The sequence below is a fragment of the Gallus gallus genome, chromosome Z (genome assembly GCF_016699485.2).
Source record: "Gallus gallus isolate bGalGal1 chromosome Z, bGalGal1.mat.broiler.GRCg7b, whole genome shotgun sequence".
Classification (NCBI taxonomy): Eukaryota; Metazoa; Chordata; class Aves; order Galliformes; family Phasianidae; genus Gallus; species Gallus gallus.
Window position 1 is genome coordinate 64,391,884 of NC_052572.1, and position 23,928 is coordinate 64,415,811.

A 23,928-nucleotide genomic window follows, 5' to 3' on the forward strand; every position below is an offset into this window, starting at 1 on the left:
CCTCTTGCAGTGGATGGTGGTGGAGCAGTTGAGGTGTGCCAAGGATTGAAAACTTTTGCCAACATGAATGCTTGCACACTGTATGTCTTGTCTGACTCTGAGAGAAGTACACTTGCTTCAGAGAGGCTCTCTGCAATCTGGAAGATGGAACACGTGATGGTCAGCCATACAGAGAGTTCAATAAGCAAAGCTGGGGGGGCAGGAGCTTGCCAGAACAGAACAGCAGCGATCATGTGGGGGCTGGTGTGAGCTGGAGAGCTCTTAGAGCAGATTTTTAGCCAAAGGGCTCATGTTGTGGAACTACTCGCTTTGGGAGCTTATTCTGTCTATTTTATCAGACAGCTTTTTGAGAAATAATTTGAATATATAAAAATATATACTGAGGGACCAAATCATTAGTACTAGGAGGTTTTTTTTTAAAGACAGATATATACACAAACACTGAGGGTAAACACCAAACTTACATTAGATGTGAATATTAACAGTGGATGTGAGTGACTTTTTAAATAAATGACCAGTTGTGGTTTCTACACCCCTTTATACCACAGCTGAAAAAATAATATAAACCTAAAATCATAGAGTTAGTGAGCTTAGTATTCAAACAGTTTCTGTTTGATTTACAGTTAACTGTGAGTTAATCACTTACAAGCAGATAGAGAGGCTTGCTTCTGATGTGTTAAGTATTTTGCTTGAATGAACAGAGGCAGGAATGGTATCAATCAGAAAGCTGCTACATTACTGATTTTGATTGCATGGAAGCATTGTACACTAGTACATCACTGCCATGTGTTTTGTGAGAAATGTTAGTTTTAGTAGACCACTGAGAGAAAGAGCCTATTGTTTTAAATCCAAAACTTTGTGATTTATAGCAAATCCCAGCAATGGTCCTTGTAAGCAGACAGGAACAGCCAAACCTGTATAGTCGGTGTTACTTAAAAAATCTGCTACTGTTTGGAGCAGTCTGTCTGCTATTCTAAAATACAATAGAAGAGATAAAATACAATAACAGTCATATAGCACTGAAAACAATCACCTGTTGTTACCAACCTATGTGTTTTTTATTATGCAGAGGAGGTACAATTTATATTCATTGACATTTTATTGGCATAGACATTTTTATTAAACTGAGTTGGTTGTTCTTCATGTTGCTTAAAAATGTTAGTGGATCTGCAAATATAAGCAAAAAGCTATAATTGTGTGCTTAGTAAACAATTATTTAGGGTATTTATAATAAAAACAGTGAAGTCATGTCTAACTAAACTGAAAAAGCATGTTTGGCAACCAGAGGTGTTGGTGTACAGCACTTATTCGTAAAGACTGTAACACAAGAGTACCTGAAACTAAGGAAGTAGTATTCCTTGCTGGTTTTGTGGTTTTGTTGCTGTTTGTAATCTATGATTTAGCAGCCTAGACAAGTGATACAACTGTACCCAAACTTATGCAGCCACTACTATACTGACTCTTTTTTATCTGTTTGCATTAATTTGAGAAGGAACTGTGTACACAGATGGAATTTTTCAAAAACATTGAGTATTATACAGGCTGAATTAAGTTGGCTGGGGCATTGAGATACTAACTCTGTCTCAAAGAAAACCTTTCTTGAGGTGGATACCTTCCTCACTTCCCATAAGACACCCTTCACTTTGCATTTGGTGAACACTGGCTACTCTTAAGCAAAGCACAACAGAATAGAAAAGCCAATTAAAAAACAGTGGTAACAAAAGTCAGTTGACGGAATTAAATATAACAGTTTGAGGCTCTGATCAAGGTATTTCTTTTGTCTGGCTCACATCATGATACAGAGTTACTGACTTAAGGATATTCTTGTGTCAATATTCCTGTGTACATAAGTTTATGCCAGAACTTGCTGAGCAATTGTGTTGTCCTAGTCTGTTAGAAGCTGTTCTGCTAGCTTATTAGAAAATGTGTGTATTTTTATCAGAGCAACTTGGGACATTTATACTTCTGTTTTTGTTTGTACTGTGTTTGTTTTTTTCCTGTGGTAGTTTTTCATTTCATGCTAACTGACATTTTCTACTGTCTCTAGGGTCCTCCAGGAGGTGGAGGGCCACCAGGAACACCCATCATGCCTAGTCCAGCAGGTACTGAAATGTACTCAGAAGCTATAAAAGAAAATTATAAGGGATTTTAGGAAGTATATTATTGTTACAAACTTTGATTTTAATGAGAAATTATTAGCTTTGTATGTTCTATATAATTTTTTCCTGCTCTCTAACTCCCTTTCTGTCCCTGCTAATTATATCATCTGTACAGTTCAGAGCAGTTCTTGCATGATTTCAGCAGTAGAAAGGAAAACGAAACAAAACAAAGCAAAACGGAAAGAAGACCCAGCCTTTATGTGTTTTTGCTAAAGTTATCTGGGACAATTCTGCCAGGCTGGAAATGAGGAGATCTCTGCACTGGTAAAACTCCATTGTAGTATCCTGTGGGACAGACCTGACCAGCCTGTGGATCTTGGCTGAGGTGTAACTCACAGGCATGGCTGTGTCATCCGGCAGCAGGCCATTCTGGGCAGATGGCTCTCTGCTGTCCTGCTGTGAAGGAGTAACACTCCAGAAGAAACCTTTTTGAGTCCTACCAGTGATCTGTTCCCAGATCATCAGTGCCCCATTATTTCCCAGGTTACGTGGTCTATATCTTGACATTCTGACCACTTGGTGACAAAAGACTGGCCACGCTACTACCAAGGTTTGAAGAACCAATGAGGATGGAGGATTGATTCAGAATAGCTAATTACCTTTTCAAGGCTTAAAATTTGTCAGACAGATACTACATTGCTTCATTCTTCTGCAAAAGAAATCGCAGTGTGTGGAAGATGCTGTCCTCCCCTGTGGACACCTTCGGAAGTTTAAGATGAAGCTAAATACGTAACACAGTATTTAGTAGCCACTCAGACTCCTTTTGGAGAACATTTGTCTTTATAATGCACTTTACCCAACTAAGACAGACCTGTCACCTCAGTGATGGAATAGAATCTTCAGTCTTTATATCCAGCGTGTTCTTGTTGTCCTCTATAGTGTAGGAGCGCAGGGAAGCTACCTAATCTCCCATAAAAACTTCTTGCACCAATATCATGTTTTCCTTAATTACAATTCCAAGGCTTTAAAACCACAGGGTAGAGAGTAGGGCTTCCTCAGTTGTATCACTTGTGGAAAAAAAGATACATAGTTCAAGCTGGCATTTCAAAGTTAGAATTTATTTTATCATAAAACAAACTTGAAGACAGCCTACGTTTTTAAAAATGAACAGCCCTGCAGTTATGGCACGTGTCAGGCTGTCCACGTGCATGTCAGATACAGCTTCTGTGGAGAAATTTTTCCTATTTTCAGTTAAAGGTACTCACACATTTGTTAAGGCTATGTTTCCCAAAGTATGCAGATGCTCAGGAACTGCCTATCTGAGAATTCTACAAAGGTACACACTGAGAAAACCAGTTCCGAGTGTTCCCAAGGCCTGGGGAGAGCCAGGGATGTATGTCTTAAAAGGATCTGGTGGTTGAAGAAGTTCTTGTCTACCTCATCAACATTAAAATTGCTTGCCGTATGCTACTTTTACTTTGATAACTTGAAGTTAAAAGCTTGCATTTCCCCTCTTTGACAAACGGTACATTTGGATGTCCTAGTGATACGCAGTGCTCTGTATATAATGAAATTATTCACTTATCAAGGTTAATTGAAACTTAAAATGCTGCATCAGAAAGACTGGGAAATAGGTGAAGATCTTAACTGCACGTGTACAGATCAGGCCACATTCCCAGTTCCAACACATCTCAGTCAGATCTAGGCTTTCTTACTTCCACTACTTCAGACTTAGAAGACGTTCATCACCTTGTTTTGGAAAAAAAGACTTACAGCTCAGTATTGAATTTTGCATGTGCTGGAGTTCATAACTCTGGTTCAAAGAGTGAATGGTCTGTTTGAGGTCTTTTTGCAGATACTGTGGAGGTTACAGATTTTCCAGAGCTGCCGGTATACATATATATATATTTTTTAATGTTATGCTGTCCCCTTCAAGATGTGTTTAAAATTAACCTAGGACATTCACCTCTCAGTAAAATTTTTCATTATATGGCCTATCTCTTCTCAAGTTCCCTTGGGAAGGACTTTTGCTAATTTGTCCACCATCTGCTGCATTTTTTTCTTTTCCCTTTCTTTGATATTTTGATGAAAGGTGTTAAGACTTTGTATGTGTTAGCAGATAAGTTTGAGATCAGAATGAATAATTTGTATCTAATAATAATTCTCAGCTATTGGTTTCTTCAGTTCAACCTGAAGACTCCCGTATGTCTTGCTAGCTACATCTTGTATTTCATGCTGGAGGTGCTCCACCAGAGAAGAAAGTTCAAGCACGTTAATTGGAGAACAAGTGTTATAGCTGTGTCAACAGCAAGGCCCAGTGAAACTCTTGTCAGAACTAATAGCTGAGGCACTATGCTGCTCCAGAATGGTTTTGTTGGTTTTGAACACAGATTTGTTTTGAAGCATTGCACCACATTGCACCTTGAAGACAGATCGACTAAAGCTGCTTTTGGAGTGAGGATCTTTGCACAGTGCTCTGTTAAATAGCTAGATATGTTCAAAATCTATTGGACTGACACAGATGAGAAAGAATAAAAAAATCCATTTACTATACTAACTTGAAGTCTGTATAATGAGAAACTATTTATCATTTATTACAGATGGAAAACAAATTCCAGAATGTATTGATAAGAAAGACTCCCGTTTTACAGAGAATGTTGAAGATGACTGAAATAATTTGGAATTCTGGAAGAAAGGGCTTATGGAATTAAACAGTCAGATACTGGGTGATTTGTAAACCTTTTAACAGTCATGCGTAAAACTAGAGTCTAGAAATAGTCACTCAGGGACCCCTGCAATTATTTCTTTTCATAGCTCTGTTGTGTGGTAGAAACAGATAGAAAGGGAATGAAATCTTCCTTTATATTGCTACTGTGTATCAGTGATTCAGGCACGGAAATAATATGAGCAAAATGACAAGAACTGTCTTAGGTGAGTAGATTTATTGAAATATACATATTAGCACTTAAAATAATCTCTTATTACAGATTCAACCAACTCTGGAGACAACATGTACACTTTAATGAATGCAGTACCACCTGGACCCAACAGACCTAATGTAAATATGAATCCAGTTATATACTATTTGAATAATACAGGGTTGTTATATCCAAACTGCTACATTTACATCAGATATTTTTAATAATAAGTTTTCCGTTATTATGGATGACACTTTAGTTGTTTCCCTGTCCTTTTTAATGTTTCTCAAGTCAATCATGCCAGTACATATAAAATAATGATTGGGGCACTTTTTCTACGTGGGTGAGACTTTAGAAACTTGTGCTTGCGGGTCTTGGTGATAACTTACCTGTCAGATTGCAGCGTAGAATAGACTTCCTTGTGAAGTGTCATAATCCTGAGAGCTGCTGCTAAGTATTGGTTTCTGAAGGGTTCGAACTTCTGTGATACCTCCAAGAAGAAAATGTTGGAAGTGACACAGTGTTATATTGCCTGGGTGTCCTGTAATGAGGGGATAAGATTAGTATTTCTAAGAAAAAATGAACTTCTGTTTTATCCCAAACTTCAGGAGTTTTAGAACTGATGAAAATCTGCACTCTTAGGTAGAACTTGTTTCTCCTCTGATCTCTGTGCCTTCAGTTTTGTAGTATTTCTTTACTGCAAACATATTTCACTTTGGTACAGTCCATTTTATGGGCCTTAATGAAAAATAGAGAAAATAGAAAAATAATTTCAAGTAGAACTTGAAAAATCAGACTTTTAGATATACCTAGTTTACTACTCAGCAGATTGTAGAAAATATTCTATAATGTTAATGCCTCTAAGTTTTTGAAAAACTGATTTAAGGTTAATAACTACAATTGGACAGAAGCTACTCACACTGCAAATATAGCATGGAGTAGTCTGACTGTCAGTATAAGTCGGATGGGGTATGAAAGCTGTTCATTAATCAATTACTTGTTGAAGAGAATAGTAAAATTCTCTCTAAGTTCAATGGCAGTAAAGCTGGGTCTGCACTAACAGGTTTGAAAATTGTACACAAGGTATTGAAGTAAATAATGAAGTTTTGCTAAATTTTATGCCAGCCTACAGAGGTGAAGTTCTCAAATAATCGTCAGTATGATGATTCAATCATCAATCAGAAAAAGTGAACAAAAGCAATGATGCTTTTGCAGTCTTCACATGTGACTTTCACTTGACTTTCACATTCAGAGCTGGGACTGTGCACTTTTCTCTTTGTCATGAGGAATATTTTCTTTTTATTAATGACATACAAAAATCTGTACAGTAATACCAGTTTTTAATGTCTGATCCTTTTATAGTTTCCAATGGGGCCAGGGTCAGATGGACCTATGAGTGGACTGGGTGGAATGGATTCACATCATATGAATGGATCATTAGGTAATAATAGTAATATCACAGACATTGTGTATTTTCAATGACCAATGCCATTTTCTGTGTTCTCTGAGTGATGTGGAAGACTGTATGTAAAAATGTTGTAAAAAAATATCCGTAAATACATCAGTTAAAAGTATTGGGATACTTTTTATGCCTATGAATTGGCATACATAATGCAGCTCTGGAAGAAAAATGCTGTATTTTATTGATGTAACAAAGTATAGTTTTATCCCAGTGGATTGAAAACGCCCTAAAAGTGTACGTAATATGACAATGAAGTGGAAGTGATGCCTTAAGACCCATTTTTACTTCCTTCTCCTCATCTTTCAAAAACTTGAGGTGTTACTGTGACATGCTGGTGCAGGTTCTAATCAATTACCTGGAAGTAAGTTATTACATATATTGATGTATGTGTTAAACTGTTCTTATCCCAACAGTTGGATATCTTCATTTGTTCTATAATTAGCCATCTGTCTGTTAATAATTAGTATTATTACTCCATCCGCACAAACAGCTTCATACAAGTGCCAATTTTAATGCAGCAAGACAGAGCATGCTATCTTGTTAGAGTGTACAGACACAGAACAGGAAAAGCAGGATACTGTTTTGACTTTGGACACTATAATTTTTGAGGGACACAAATCTAAGGGAGAAGCCTTGCACAACTCTACAAAACATTCATTGCTTTATCTGTTGACTAGCAAGCTCTTTGCTCTTTGCTTTTGCTCTTTGCTGGAAGGATGATAGACACTTGAAAAGGATGTAAGAAACAAGGGACAGTTAAATAGCACTTCTGCCTTACTTCTCCATACCCATGAGAAATAGAGACAGGGAATTTATTTCTGCTCACAACAGGGCAGTAATGGTGAATACAGTTCATATGTCTTACTCTTCCATCTTCTGGTGACAGAGGCAATGAGTTCTACCTCTGTTGTTCGCCAGCAAGGTTCTCTGTTACATCTGAGAGCTGCCCCCACAAGGCACCAGCAGCTTTTTCCTGAGTGCCATTTTCCTTCGTGGGGAAAAACCCCAGCAAGCTAAATACATGTCCAGCAGGTAGAAGCCAAGCTGCCACTGTCCTCTGGCTTTTGTCCCTGACAAAAAGCTCTGTCATCTTCACAGCATGGGTGTGGATGAACCTCAACTTCTTCCTGCAATTAAGCAAGTAGCAATTTAATTCTATACTCTCATGGCAAAGAAGTATCTGTCATTTCTAACCCCAGAGTTGCAGACTGTGAGACAGAAGCATAAAAAGGCAAAACAAAGGGAGAAGTTTTAATAAAAGTTTATAACAAGATGAGAAACAGCTATGCTATCAAAATTTATGTAGGAGTTACATTCTGAACTACTAAAACTCAACAGTACACATCTAATTCCTAAGAGAATTGTCTTTTTTTTTTTTTTTTTTTCCTGTGGGAGGACAGGTTCCTAGAACTCCTAGATTACTTTACATAAGGGCACTTTGTGATTTTACAGCCTTACTTTACAGATTACAATCCTAAAATGGGTTGTTGCTTTAATTAGTAATGATGTGCATTACATGCAAATGAATGAGAAACAGTATAAAAGGTAATTACATCTTTTTCTGTCAGTTTCCATAGCCATAGAACTGTTTGTTGGATGAAATAAAAAATAAAATTGAAACAGTTACTGGAGGATTTTGCATGTTTGTAGCATTTGCTTAGTTACTTCTGGCAGTGAAAATGATTACGTGCTTAGTCAAATTAACTATGACTTCTTCATATGGTTAATTTTGAATTGAGAATGAAATGGAGTTCTTACCACAGAGGAAGGCTGGGGGAGATCTGCTTTCATTTCCGTGCTGCGGTAGGCAGCAGTGTCTCACAGTCAAAGGTGTTAATTGGTCAAAATTTGTCTTGCATGTACCAATCTTCTTTGACCACAGCTATTCTACTGGATATCTATTCAGACCTGGTAGTTAGAAGTCTTTTGCTAGTTTCCACCAACATGTTTTCTTTTGACTGTGACAGAATAGCTTTTTCTCTTCGTAACATTCATGAGTTTGATGCATTTATGGAGAGACATCTTACTCTTTCTCAACCTTTATTTTTTGTGGCCAAGTCTAGTGAGCTACTACAGTCACCTCCCACAACCCCATTTGCTTCATTGTTTTCCTCTGACACTCTTCTAATTGGAATGTCTTTCCTCTAAATAGATGAGCAGAATTCTTTACTGTTGCTGCTAAAAAATGCTTTCTGTGATACATCCCTCCTAAAATATTTCCTTTATTCTTTGGCTTTACCAAAGAGCATGTAAAAAATAAATAAATCTTGCCAATAGTCTTTCTGTTATTCCAACCCTGAGCATCATCTGCTTCTAAAAGATAATGTCATCATCAGTGTTTGTAATACATTTAAAGTGGACATCATCTCAGCCAGTTTGAGTGTAGGTTATTGCGTTTGGAGCAAAGACACTGATGAGCGCCCCCTAGATGAACAAGAGGTAGAGTCCACTGGGGCACTCCTTAAAAGGGAGTTCTGAATAACTGAAGTCCAGTAAAAATAATGGTCTTTTTTTCTTTTTTTTCCTACCCCAAGAACATTAACTTCTACGAGTTGTCCATGACTCTGCTTTTATTTATTTATTTTTTCCTTGGTCTGCAGCAACATTTCCCTTAGGTGTATGTACCCCAGACTAATTGCATTACCTGACCCTGGGTAAGAGGTCAGGGAGGTTGGACACACTCTTCTTCAAGTTGCACTAGGCCGTCTCATCCTAGCAGATGTGATTCAAATTGCCAGTGCGGATGAGAAATGTGTCCTTCATTCTTTTCTCTCTTTTTACAGTAGGTGCGTACATGAAACTAACATTATTCTATACTGACGGTAAACTTCTACAAAATGAGATGCTGGGAAGGAAGGAGGTAGTGAACTGTCAAATTTTAAAATATTGCTGTCATACCTTATACTCAGTATGGAAAAAAAAAAAGCTTTTTGATTAATTTCAGCTCAACTAATTGAATAATTATTTTTATTTTAATTTAAGGCTCAGGAGACATGGACAGTATTTCCAAAGTGAGTACCTAGTAATATATTTTTCGAATATTTCATTGTAAACATATTTTCTTTGTCTTTGTTATGAAGTTTTTTATTATGTATCTACATTTTCTGCTCGTCAACTATTCAGAGGCTATGCAGAAATAAGCATTAGCTGAAAATTTTAAAGCAGTGTCTGCGATCAGTAGAGAATATAAGTAGAGTCACTTCATATTGTGTAATAATGTGTACTAATGCATGTGATTAATATATATCCATTTCATATTTTGATTGATCATGTTACAATCTTCCATACTGTTAAGACAAATGAACACATATATAAGGAAGGAATTATCCACAATGAGGATGGTGAGGCCCTGGCACAACTGCCCAGAGAGCTGTGGGTGCCCCATCCCTGGAGACACTCAGGGCCAGGTTGGATGAGGCCCCGGGCAGCCTGAGCTGGGGGGGGGCAACCTGCCCATGACACAGGGATTGGGACTGAGTGAACTCTGAGGTCCCTTCAAACCCAAGCCATTCGAAGATTCTATGATAATACAGTTCTAATAATCAAATCTCGTTAGGTGCAAGTGGGGGAAAATGCCTTTAAGATGTTACTTTTATGCAGTGCATGATTGTCACCTCCGTAAGGCATAGTTAATATCTTAATCATTATTGTAAGTCTCTAAGAGCTAGATTTAAAAGTACTTGCAGAAGTGTCACTGTTTTGATTCCGTAACCATTAAATAGTTTACTCAGAACGAATGTGAGCTGAACCTGCAGGGGTTTTGCATCTACAAAAATAATATTATGCTTTAATGTGTCACTTCTTCCATAAAAATAGAACTCTACTATGTATGTGAACATTATTAATTTAGGAACTTATGCAAATAAGGAATTAATGAGCTTATTTGGCATTGATAAAGCAGTATAAGTCTGTCCCTACAAAACTACTGTTTTGTACTCGGTGTCTTCAGGTGTAACTGACTAAAACTAATAAGTGTATCAGTAAACCACTGCACTTTTGTGCTTTTGATCTACGAATATACAAAAAGATGAATAGCTTGTTTCAGTTAAAATTCTGTAGCTTATTCTTTTGTTGCAAAATTCTTAACAATCTTCCCAAAAAGGAGCATGAGTCTGTGGTGAGTGTATGAACTGCTTGTGTACTTCGGCTGGCTCAGGACTAAGTACCACAGCACTGCTGTGAGATGCCTTGCACTGCAGACTTCTTCACTTGGACGCATCTGTGGATGCTGTGGTCCTACTGAGGACATCACTGTTGATGCACCCTCAGGCTGGCCCTGGGCTATTGTGAAATGCAAAGACACAGACACCTATATTTCTGCTGAAACAGAACTTTGTAGGCTGAGAATACACTCCCAGCTGTCCAAAAGGCACGTATAGTTAGTGAAACCTATTTGTATATCTCAAGTGGAGAAGGAGGGGCCTGAACTGTTCCCCAGGTGGTGCTCAGGTAGAGCTGTGGGAGAAGTGCAGCTTGTAAAGCGTACATAGGCATGTATTGTAGTGTGCTTTGCTGTTTATAATGGATTTGCAGTCATTGCCAATATAGAAGACATTATCTTGCATCAGAAGAAATTCACCACAGGCAAACAGCATAATTTCAGAATTGCACAGGTGCTTATGGCCTTACAGCAGCCCTCTGTGGCCTTTCCTGAAGAGAAGTACTTCAGCAGTGTGTCGTGGAGCTGGCTGCTGCTCCTGTGATGGAGTAGCATGTATAGCAGTGCTATATTTTTGTAAGCAGTGCTATGCTTTTGTAAGGTCTGCACTGTGTTCAGGCCCTGCAAAGTGTAAAATAAGGGTCTGAAATGACCATTTTGCCCTAGATGAGCAATGCTGAGAGCTGCAGGGGTGGATTCAATGATAACAAGCATACATCACTTTAAAAATCAATGTTCCTATTCTTCAGTAACGTTTTGTTTTGTGAACTGCAGCAATTTTAAGAAAAAATTGAAAACAAAAAAGCCATGTCCGTTAGCTTGCCGTAGGATTACTTTTAAAAGACTACATTAAACCCACTGGTATTAAGTATCAGTGTATGTACTAGTATGATCATCAGATATTCTGAAAACCTGGATCCAGACATTTACATGGAAGTCCTGTGATTTGTTGACCTTAAGAAATATCATGCAAACCAGATTTGAGGCACGTCTTCAAGTAACTAAAAGAAGCAGGTGTTTACTCTGGAAGTAACAGAGTTGTCATGTTACACCGTTCTATCTAATCACTTGTAAATACCTTTTTATGAATAGCACAGCCCAAGATGCAGTGTGTGGGCAGAGCCTTGTGTAGTGCAATGACAATTTCATGCAGATAATACTACATAATACTTTTGAAATTTGATTGTAAGTTCTGCTTGCAGGAAAGTGTGTATTTGTAGAGTTGATGCATGCAGAATTGCTGCGTATCTGCCTTCCAATTCTGTACACAGTTACCAGGATTGTTCTGGTTACAGCAACAGCCTCCCTTTACACATTGCCAGCTAGCCCTGCAGTTGGCTTTTTCACAGATTGCCAGATTACTAATTAATATGACAGGAATTGTTCAGCGGAGCTAAGAGAGTTTGGTTGGGTGTTGCTGGATGCTCTGATACAGCCGTAGAACTCCAGTGGATGAAAATGCATATTAGAGTAGCTGATTATCTTTTCCCATGAGATAAAGGAAATTAATCCAGCCTTGGTAGAGTCGGTACAACTCACAGAATTCAGAGCTACATTTTCCATAGACAGAGATGATTTTACTTTAATTGGCTGAATGGCAAAACATGAAGCTTTTATGAAGTAGATTGAGATGGAGGAAGTAAATGAACTGAAATTATGCATATTAAATAAACATTAATAACCAGTGTTTCTTTCAGTGCCCGTGGAATTTGTGCAGTCATCAAAGAAATACTAGCTTTGGAAAAATTCAGCTAGTGCTACAATGTGAAACCCCATACTGGCCATAAAAGCCACCCAGGGGAGTTGCTATAAAAGCATTTATGTCAGGAATTTGAACCTTTGGGGCTGGCATACTGTAGCAATTGCAGAATTTCAAAGCTTTGTACTACACAGAGCAAGATAAAATAGGGGTAAATCCCCAAGGAATGATCAAAAGTACAGGAGCATCATATAAAATAAATGTGACAAGGCCTTAGTGGGTTTTAAACTTTATATTCATAGATTTTAAGGCCAGAAGGGACTGCTATGATTGTGTAGTATGACCTCCTGCGTAACATAGGCAACAGGACTACCCTGAATTAATTCCTGCTTCGGGTCTGGTAGGTGTGGTTGTACCGAGGCAGTAGTTTTCAACCTTTTCCAAACTGTGGATCCCTAAAAATTTGCTCCAATAACTTCACTGAAGAACAAATGTATGTAATTGTCTGATTTAAATTAATAGTTAATTTGCTGCTGTTTTTGATGGCGCTGTGATTCCTGGGTATCTGCGAGTCACCATTAGAAGTAGAGTGAATGAGATGGTAAAGAGAACAGAAGGCCAAAGTCTTGACCCAACTATAAGTAAAGTTTCAGGTTGCTTTTAAAAGAAGCTATGCCTGCATGTGGATGTAATAATTTAATAATTAATCTGTAGTTGCAAATAAATACACCAAGCTGAACCCATAACTATTCAGATTGAAAGTGTTGATCAGGATTATGGTGAAAACTTAATGGCAGCTTTTCATTAGCCATGCAAAAGGCATTTCAAAGCAGATGGCATGTACAACAATCAGTCCTACTAGTCTGCTCGTGTGGTAACAAAAGGTAACAGATTTAAGCTTTGGAGAAGCTAGGTACAAAATACATTTTGTTCTCCTTGAAGGTGGAAGTGAATAATCCTGTGGAACTCTGTAACATTTTATAATACTTAAATTATGGGCAGAGGACAAAATGGAGCTTTTGGAGTACCAGTAGGAGTGTTCAGAAATAGGGTTTGAAGAGGAAGAAGTCATAGCTATTCCGTGAACTCTCCAGAAGATATTATTTCCTGCCATTAAGCACCACTGAATGGAGCCAGGCTCTTGTCAGTGGTGCCCATGACAGAAGAAGAGGCCCTGGGCACAAGCTGGAGCACAGGAGGTTCCCTCTGACCATCAGGAAGCATTCTGTGCTGTGCAGGTGATGGAGTGCTGGCACAGGGACACAGAAGCTGTAGGATCTCCTCCTTGGAGATCCTTAAAAGCCACCTGGGTTTTGAGGTGGCTTTTGGGCACCCTCCTCCAGATGTCCCTGCTGGAGCAGGGACTGGGACAGAGGGACCATGCCAGCCTCAACCCTTCTGGAATTTTTTGGAAAGCCACTGTGGGGTGGATAGTCTTTTTAGTAATAGGAATACCAAGGAATTAAGGGATCTTTCTCTTAATTTAATCTTTCCTATTTTTTTCATCCATAGTTTACCCTACTGCAGACTGAGTCATCCTAAATGAATACTTTCTGCAGGTATTTTCAAAGTACAATGCATCTTTTTTTAAGAAGCCTTATGAAACTATGCTAGCAGGCATACTGTCTGTTATTCTAACTGAGAAATAACATACAAAAAAAAAAAGATGATTTCACTCAGGATTCTTCCAGCTGTTGCTATTTCGTCACTTAGAACAAAATCTGTACTTGCAGTTGTGTTTTATCACCTTGCTCATTGGCTGCACTGGGTTTTTGTTAAGTTCTTAGTGGCACATCAAACTTGGATTTGTGCTGGTAAAATTCAACAGCAATAACATTAAGTTTTTTGGATCAAGAGACAGAAATTATGAACTTTCCTAATGAAGATCCTGGTTTCATATTTCCACGACTATTCCTTTTCCATCATAAAACCTGTGTTAACAGGAGTCTTAACAGTGGTAGAAATAGAAGCATCTGCACTCCAGGCATGGCGGGTAGCTGCAAATGAGCTTGTGAAAACACCTGATGAATTGTAGTGTCTGACATAATCATGTATTAGCTGTTGACTGAATGCCTTCTGTGACAGTTAACTAGTTTCATCCTTTCTGTAAGTAACTGAATCTTGAAATCGTTTTCTACACCTTGTAGATCTGATTGTGTAGTACCTATTTTTTAAAAAATAGACAGTTATGTTCAGGTGCCTTTGTGTTGTAACTACTAATTAGCATCTCAGTTACAACTAGACACTGGAAAAGTAAATTAAGACACTCATGCAATAGGCTCTGTGGAAGCAAATACAAAAGTACAGCTGCTTCTGAAAGTGTTTGCAAGTCTGATCTGGGGCTGGATCAAGAGCACTTTGTCTGAATTCTCCTTAACCCAGCTGCCTATAAACTCTTTATTAGCTGCTCACAGTGAAGTGGTTTAGCACCTCCATGTCTGACTACATTCCTGAATTGTGAAACTATTTCCATTAACTGCACACTGTGAGCAGAGACCTCAGATATGGGCCTTGATTTGTGAGGCCTGTGTATACTGTCCACATACTGACCGCTAGGTATGCCTTCAGAAGTCATGTACGTCAAGACACACGCTCATAGACTTCACTGGATTTGACCATATGAATGAACACAGTGACAGAGATTACTTTTAGACCAGCTGAAGTCATTCATAGTTTTTCCTGACTTAAGTAGGAGAGGACGGTGGCAATAACCTTGACAATAAGAATTACAGGTAAATCAGGGTCAGAAACCTGTGTGTATGGGCTGAAATTAGCGACATAAGCCTGCAGAACTCAGCAGTCATATCTCTCTTTGTAAATCCAGTGTGTTGCATCGTATGCTGTGCTGCTCTGTATTGTAGTATCAAGTGCGTGATACTTCATGAAGCCTGGAAATTAACTGGTGTTCGACAGTTGATCTGTGTTTTAAAATCTTGTTTAACAGAACTCTCCCAGTAATATGAGCATGAGTAATCAGCCTGGCACTCCCAGAGATGACGGTGAGATGGGTGGAAACTTCCTAAACCCTTTTCAGAGTGAGAGCGTAAGTATTTTTTTTATGGAGTTGTTTTACTTTGGGAACTTTTGTTCCTGATATTTTGTTTAAAAGGAAGGAAAAAAAAAATGCATTCAGTGTTCAGTGACGCAGAGTGGGCATTTATCAGGTGCTATCTGAGCAGCTGAAATATAGGGTTAAGAGATCTTTACATCTGAGAGTTTCAATTTGTGGTTGCTCAGCCTTCGATTGCTAAACAATGTGTTTTACACTGCAGGAATATCTTCTAGGACAAATTCACACTGAAGTACATAAATAAGAGCACCAGATCTCGTGTTACAGCAATGTAGTGTGTTCTCAGAGACAGAAAAGGCAAAGGTGCCCTCTAGTGTTCATTCTTGGGCAGATGGTGTTTTTTTGAAATGGAGACCGCTTAAGGCTGCAAAACATGGTGTACAACACGTTGCAAGGTATTTTCCTGTGCCTGAAGCTGGGTTTCTAAATCCACGTTTAGGTTCCTAAATAGAAGTGGCCTGATTTTTCAGAAGTGCTGAGTGACTTCAACACTTCTATTGTTATTGGAAATCACTGCTGCCAGAAGTGAGTGCAACTTCATTAACTATGCCAGTGGTGAATTATGACTTAGTAAATGTGAATAAACAGTTCCCCTCAGATCACAGAACAGAAAAATTGCATGGCAAGTTTAATGGGAATCAGATTTGGGGGTGTTTTGTTGTTGTTATCATTTACTTATTTGAAAGTGAGAAGTAAGACAGAGCAGTTTCTACATGTTACTTGTGTGCCCCTTCAGAAAGAGGGCATATGGTCAAATTGTTTGGAGTACTGGAGGAAATCAGTTTGTACCACCTAAATAGATAGATGTTTTAAAATCTGCCAAGAAAGCACTAGGCACAAAACCTCGATTAAATGTGATCCTTGGTCATGGCAATCTTTGACTTTCAATTTGGCTTACTTTGCCTGAACTGAAGGCAGAACTTCTTTGCCATGGGTTGTGATTGGGATTGGGGAAAAGCTTCTGACTTACTTATAATAAAGTAAAACTGACAAATAAGCACTATTTTGTCTTCAGATTCCTTGTCCAAAGTGATTACCAGGATACACTGACATTTACTGTAGTACAGAAACTCATTTGAACAAAGGCTCTACTTGAAACATTTGAGTTGTTCTCCCTCGTTGGCTAACGTAAGCATACTGGCCTGGTGTGAGAATGCTCAGCACAGGGTGGGAGTAAGCCCCAAAGTAGAAGAAATAACAGGCCTGTTTTACCTGAGTAGTCCATTCTGTGCAGTCTACATGACAAAGACCCATATCAGGTATTCATAGACACTTGGAAGCAGCCAACTCAAAGCTCCAGCTTTGGCAGTTATTTCACTGCCTGCCTTGTTTTTGCAAAGGCAAATAAATCTCTCCGTTTCTTGTATCAGTTTTTGCTACAGTAATATTTCTTGTGTTTGAACATTTTCCTCTGCTTAGATTTTAGGCAAATTGAGTTTCTGTGGTCTCCAAGTCACAGATTAGGCATATAGGTGTGCAGTTCTTGTAGGCACTGTGTTGTGCCATTGATTATTTGTAATAAAGTACTGCTAACTTGAGGGCAGCTGTAGCTTCTCTAAGGGCTGCAGTTCAGCTTGTGTTGAAATAATAAGTTAAAGCAGTGACTGAACTTTCAGTTCACATAAAGGAGAGTGGCCACTGATTCAGCTTGTCTCCTGAAGTCAATAACACTGAATAATAGAGACTAAAAGCGCAGCTGAATTCCAGTCAGGCTTATCTGCATGCCCTTCTTCCCATCAAGTAATAAAAAGCTCTCCAAAATATTTACGTGGTTCAGCTTACCACAAATGCATGCTTTACTTGAGGCCAGCTCTTTGACTACCTAAATCCCCAGTAGCCAAAATCAATCAGGAAAAGGTCTGAAAAGCATCATTGAAGGACTGGCTCATCACATCACTCAGGTAACGCAGAAATAATCTTGGAGTGAGTTGACTCAATCAGTAAGAGCTGTATTTATTTTTACGTAATGAATGAAGGGTAATAGAAATTATGATTCTGCAAATTGAAGTACAAGCCTTTGCACGGGCTTGTACCTTTGTATAACGGTAGGAGAAAATTCAGAGAGCATGTTGACATTTGAACTCATTGGTCCTGAAGTGGTTTTAGTTACCTGGGTAAAAAACGGTTGTTAAAATGTGAATTCCTCTTTTTTCAGTACTCCCCTAGCATGACAATGAGTGTGTGATCCGTTAACAAGTGTCGTCCTGAAGACCACAGTGAGTTGGCCCTCTTCAGAGAGCTACTGCAGAAGAAAATTATTCATCCCAGTGTACAGTCTTAACAAAAGGATCTCAGACACAATCAGACCCACCATTTTTTTTTCCTACCATCTCCCCTGTTTTTTCAAGAAAGTGGGTCCCAAATATGATTGAGACAACTGAGTGGCATAACAGAACTGCCCATGATGGAACTGCAATTATCTGTGTATGTACATGCATGGGTAAATGTATATGTATGTGTGTGTGGCACAGAAATACACACATACATATATAGCCCTGCAGGACACTGTAAAATATTATCACATGACATCTTAAGTAGAAATGAAAAGTAGGGACTTATATTCCATCTTTTTTTTTTCACGTTTACATTCTAATTATTAAAATTTGCTTGCCCTCTCCCCTCCTGAACTGTTTTACGTTGCATATATCATTGCTTTATAAGTTATTTTTTAAGGTGAACTCATTTGATAAATCTGATTTTGTAAATGTCTGCCATTATGGATAGGAATAAAATTGCTTATAAGAGCTTTCATTAACTTGTGTTTGATACCAGTTACATACCCTGTGAATCACAAACTGTGTTGTCTCAAGAAATAGAAGAAAGCTCATCTTAATTTTTTGGAGAAATTTAATAGTTTTCACCTAGTTTGGTGATTTTTTTAATACTTTGCCTTTAAAAAAAGAAAAAAAAGAAAAAAAAAGAAGCACTGAAGGTTATTTTTCTTCTTTAATTGAAGCCTAATATCTGCAATATCTATTTTGAAATGGAAGCCTGAATTTGATACAAGCTTCTCAGTATATATAGAGTACTATAAGGTTACTGTATGTGAGCTCCAATTGCTATAGAATCTAGCAATAAAGTGTCAGGGCTTATTCTGCCTTCGGGAATGGATTTTCTATTTAGCACGATCCTCTGTAGGGGTGGTAGCTAGTGGAAACACAGTAGAGTCCTTATTAACGAAACTTGTTCTAACAATTTATGTTTACGTTTCCCCTTTTCAGTAATTCTCAACTGAATCGTAATTAACCATGGTCTTGATGACACAATCTTCCAAGCCCATTGAGAAATCAGATCACTCTGGTACATGAATTCACCCCCCAAACCTTTCAGTAAGCAGCCATTTTCGTGAAACAAAATGAGGGAGTAAACCTTTTATGACTACTATGTCTTGTGAGGGTCTTACCTGTTGCCATGAACACAAGAGGAACAAAGGTCTGGGGCATTTTATAAGGTCAGCATGTTAGATGTGAAAGCTGGGAACAGAATGGAGAAAAGGTGTGTGGCCTTTAAGGAAGAGCTTCTGGAAATAATCCCACGTCTCTTTAGTCAAAGCTCTAAAACCAAGACTGTAGTAAGTTTAGCTCCTAGTGAGCTCCAGATCTCCCAAGAAAATTGAAGTTTTCAATTGAGTAGTGGTCAAAACATTGATGATCAACAATGTGAACACAAAGTGGCTGCACTAAAATTTATGCCACGGACAAAAACCGAAGTCCACCTTGGACTTTGCAGATGGAAGAGCCACTTAGGAGGAGGAGCACTTCTGGACAGACGATGTCCATGCAGTCTTGTAAGGGGATATTTTTTCATAAATTTGTGCTGAAGAATTGTATGTAGTATGCTCATTGCGATGGTAGATGCACATGAGGAGTAACAGAATCTCATAACTCATTTTTATTTTTATATATGTTATATATATGTAAAAATAAAAACATATACGTATTTTATTCTCTTGCTATGGCTGTTAAGGATGAAGCTCTTGGAGGCTTAAAATTCTGTTAAAATATCTGAAGTTTTGGTAGCATTATTTTTTAGTAATAATGGCTATTTTGATTAGCTATAATCTTGAACTAGATTGTCATTATATAGTTTCGTGGACTTTATTCCCAGTGATTATGAAGGTTGAATTAATTTGCTTCTCTTTGGAAGACATTTTGTTGCTGTCTAAAGAGATGTCAGGAGCCCCTATAATTTGCATTAAAAAAAAAAACATAAAGCAAAACGTAATTTCCTGAGATCCATCACAGTTGTCACTAATAAGTTTCCCTGGTTATGTCCACAGTGCAGCCCAGCTTCTCCCAGAAACAGTGCAAAGTGCAGGCATCCTTGTAGCTTGTATTTGTCATCTGTATTACCCTTGTTGGTAGCCTTCCAAGAACGATTCTAGGACTCTTTTCTGCCCAGTTGCAGGCACATGATGTCATTGCTGCTGGACTGAGGTAGATGAATATATCTGGACATCACATGCCAAAGCCCTTTCATGCAGCAGGTAAGTGCCCTTGAGACATGCCCTTGAGCCTGTGACCTGAGTCCATCCGGGATCTGCTGGGTGCCTCACAGGGAGCCCCTGCAGAGCATCGCTGAGATTGTAAGACAGTGCATGTTGCCAAAAGAGCTGCTTGCTCTAGCAACATTAAACAGAACTGTGGCTTTGTACTAATCCAAACTCATTTTTTTATTTTTCCTCCTGTATTTGGTATTATCTTCAACAGTTTATTGGCACCTGTTAAGGATAAAAGTCTGACCATTACATTAAATCTATGCATAAAGCAGTACCCTTTAAATGGAACTGCCAGCACATATTGAATATTTTTATCAAAATATGTTGGCCTAATGTATATACATGAGCATAACATCCTTTCAGACGTATCTTTTCTTCTGTAGTTCTTTTGAGCCTCCCTTCTATGCAGTTTTTCTTATTGCCAGCAAATATTTGTTTCCACTTTACATTTCATTTCTCAGACACTTATATTAAATTAAACATTGTTGCATCAATCCTGCAGCATGAATGTCAGCACATACACTGCTGGTTTCAAAAGGAACAGAACTGGGCTGTGCTTCTCATAACATATAACTCTGTGCCCTGGTACTTCAAGTTACTAGGTATGTCAGTACTTTCCATAACTATACAGCCCCACAGATTGGTGGAACAGAAGCTGTGCAAGCTTGCAGAATTGTAGATTTGATTGAATAATTGGTGAACATCTTGTTATTAGAATTCTAATCAGATATAAAGTAGCCTAATCATCTTGCTTTTTGTGAGGAATGCTTGCCTTCTGTGCTTACATACATGAGTGAAGTTGTAAATAACTCACTGTTCATTGCTAAGATCAGGTGATAACAACCATTCTGGAACTGAACCTGTAGAAAACAACAGTACGTGCTAAATGCTCAACTTATAAATTACAAGTATCCCATTATTTTTTAAATTTGCATGGAGATTTTTGTTTGGTCATTTGTTTTCTTTCTTTTGCTTACGATACTTGTAGGGTTTTCATCACATAAAGGAGTATTAATATGGAAAGAAAGATTATTTCCAAGAACTGATTGAATACACCCATTTATGTTTCTAATGCACTAAATATCAGTGTGTAATGCAACTGCTGTTTTTATCTGTCCATATGCAACAGCATTGTTGATTATGTCAGAACTTGTCTGGCTCTGGGAGAAATGCTCTTCTCATTGATGCTAGGTAGGTTTTCCACAGTGTGTTTTTAGACAGATTTCTTGCTTTCATTTAGAAACAAACAGATAATGATTTAGAAGATCTTTCAGGCAAGGTTAAAGTAAGGCTTTTTGTGGGGTTGGACTCGATGATCTCTACAGGTCCCTTCCAACCCCTGCAATTCTGTGAATCTGTGATTTTTAAGAACAAGTTATGAAATCTTAAAAGCACAGAAATATGGGAATAATATATTGGAACTGCAGAAATAGAGTCTCATACCATCAGAACTCTGGCAAAAATTCTGGCCTTGTAGAATTCAGCTGGAGTTGGGATTCATTTGTGGATTTCACAGTGAAATCAGTACTTTACCTTCTGCATAAACCCATGAGTAGGAGCATCCAGACCCAGATTTTATCTCTACATCTGAATCTTGCATAGACAAGAATGGGGTTTAAGGCAAGGAAGAAGTTGTATGAATCATGAGTAAAACATGTAGCCTGATGAAAACAAGTACCTTGTATTTGCATGCATGGGTTGCATTATTTTCTTAATTGCCTGTGCACAAGGAAGAACTGCAGTTGCACTTGATGTTTTGGGAGTTGGTACATGCAAAAGACAGCAGTAATGGTGAGATAGGTCATTGACGCTCTGTAGACTGCCCAAATGTGTCCTATCTTGCCTTGGGATGACTTGGCATCTGAATGACAGTCCCCCAGGAGTCTCCAGAAGCCAGCCCAGCCATGTATCATCTCCACAAGGAGAGCACTGACTGCCAGAATGACCAGCTCACTCCCCTCTTGATTCTGCAGAGCACAGTGCCCCATGACACATCTCCTGTCCTCTGGAGGCGTTCAGCCTTTGCTCTCCCTGTAAAACATGAGGAGAGTGATATCATTTATCTTAAATAGTTGAAAATAGGAAGAAGGGAGTAAAGCTTTGCCTCTGGAGACCAGTTCAGCATCATTGCACTGGGGCAGCTTCATGAACTGGCCAAAAATCATTTGAATTTTGCTCTGTTCTGTGGTTAGCAGATGAAAAACTGCATTTCAAGAGGATTTAGAATTAGATGGGCAGTGTAATGAGAGACCAGCTGTTACAGTATTCAGTGTTGAACATTATCCTTCACTCGTTAAGATGAATTTTCAGTTGACAAATGTTGCAGGGATTTCTACTTCTCAGATCAGTTAATTATTTTTAGGCATTTTCTCCTGTTCTTAGGCTTCCCTGATCCAGTGTTGTTGTTGGTAAATACAGACTGAATCTCCAGAATTTGACCATATATTTTTGCATTTGCAGAATATGAAAGAGGGTTGAAAGATATTGAAAACAAAACAAAACAAACAATCAAAGAAAACCTGGTAATTGTTTTCTATTTTATTTCACAGTAAGTGAGGATAGAGCCATAGCTTCTGTCCCAAACGTTCTTGGGTTTGGTTAGGCCTTCAGGAAGGGAATCCTGGCAAAGCATATCTTTAAATTAAAACCCCCCAAACTGTTTCAACAGTGACAGCTCATTTCTCTTTAAACTGATCACACTAAGGATCTAATTCAGGATGTAATGACACACAACATCTATAAAAAATGAGTACACTCAAATGTAAATGACTTAGATTTAAATTTCAGTGTATGCAGCTCCCTCTGCTTTCAGACATTATTGGCTCCATCCTATAAGCTGCTGTTTGTGCCAGTTGTCCTGCTGAAACTTTGGTGAAACCGCTCAGATAGCGTCATTTTTCTTGTAGGATTTCACCCTGACCTTGGTGAAATGTAGAATTTGTCTGAAGTGTGACATTATTTTGCAGATCTATATATGGAGAAAAATACAAAGAATCTACCAAAATTACCAAAATGTTGTTTCAACATGAAAAACAGAGGAAAAAATCCTTAGCTAAATTACTGATTTGAGTGCATGCATGCAAGTTGTTTGCCAGCACTGTCATCTTGGAAACAAATTACAGTAACAAATTTAGGGAAGATAAATGGACTGTCTACTCAACAATTGAAATTCTGATCCTGCAAACACATGCACATTTGTTTGAAATAAAGCCTACACAGGCTTAATTTTAAGCAGATTTAACAATACAAATAATATCCTTCAGAAGAGTGAGACTGCTAAAATGCTAAACCCAGGCTGAGCATGGACAGTCTAGAAGTCTTCCCCAAGCTAACATTTTATCTCATTTTACTGATTTTACTGGTGCATGAACACGTTCATGTGCCAACAGTACTGATATGTGGAACAGATATGGCTTTCTTCTGTTTCTTATTTTATTTCTTAGAGCATTGTTCACTACTATATTAAACGTTTTTGTGAACTTGTCCTTTCATTTTGCTTTCAGTCATGCAGCCATAGTTTCCCGCAACATAGCTAACAGCTTTGCAGTTTTAGTCTGAACTTCTCTTTGGTCACTGTTCTTCATCTAAGCCTAAAATATGTAAGAAAGCCTCTCATGTAATGGGAAAACTTGCCATAAAAATGTGTAAGAGTTTTCTCGGGTACATGTTTTCACATTTAATAAAAAGACAATTTTCAGTTACGATTTGAAATGGTCACTTTCTAGCCACTATTTAACATCTATGTGCAAAAGAATTCAAGAAAACAAATGACTTTTTTTTTTTCCTTTCTATTTGAAGTCAGCATTGTAAATACTTACTGAAACACGTGTTTTTGGGAAGCCAGACTAAACCAAAACTTACTACCTATCTGCTATGAGTAATACAGGCCTTCATGCTGAAATCTCCTTCTGTATCCCTGAGAGCAAGTTGCCTCACATCTGATGCAGATGGCTCAGCAGGCCTGTGTGGGGCCTGGCTGTGTGGCAACTGGCCTTCATATCCCGCCTCACCTCTCCAAAGGAA

At 38.3% G+C, this 23,928-nt stretch overlaps 1 protein-coding gene across 4 annotated transcripts in view; it reads left to right on the plus strand.

The window, feature by feature from the left end:
• Positions 1 to 23,606, plus strand: part of SSBP2 (single stranded DNA binding protein 2) — a 170,965-nt gene extending 147,359 nt beyond the window's left edge. For all 4 annotated transcript variants that reach the window (XM_046905913.1, XM_001234273.7, XM_046905915.1 and 1 more), the window contains 6 exons: positions 2,048 to 2,102; positions 5,087 to 5,157; positions 6,380 to 6,458; positions 9,462 to 9,490; positions 15,282 to 15,380; positions 17,563 to 23,606. In XM_046905913.1, the coding sequence (XP_046761869.1) occupies positions 2,048 to 2,102; positions 5,087 to 5,157; positions 6,380 to 6,458; positions 9,462 to 9,490; positions 15,282 to 15,380; positions 17,563 to 17,592 (363 nt within the window). In that variant the 3' untranslated portion in view covers positions 17,593 to 23,606. The remainder of the gene's footprint in view (positions 1 to 2,047; positions 2,103 to 5,086; positions 5,158 to 6,379; positions 6,459 to 9,461; positions 9,491 to 15,281; positions 15,381 to 17,562) is intronic.
• Positions 23,607 to 23,928: the final 322 nt, after the last annotated feature.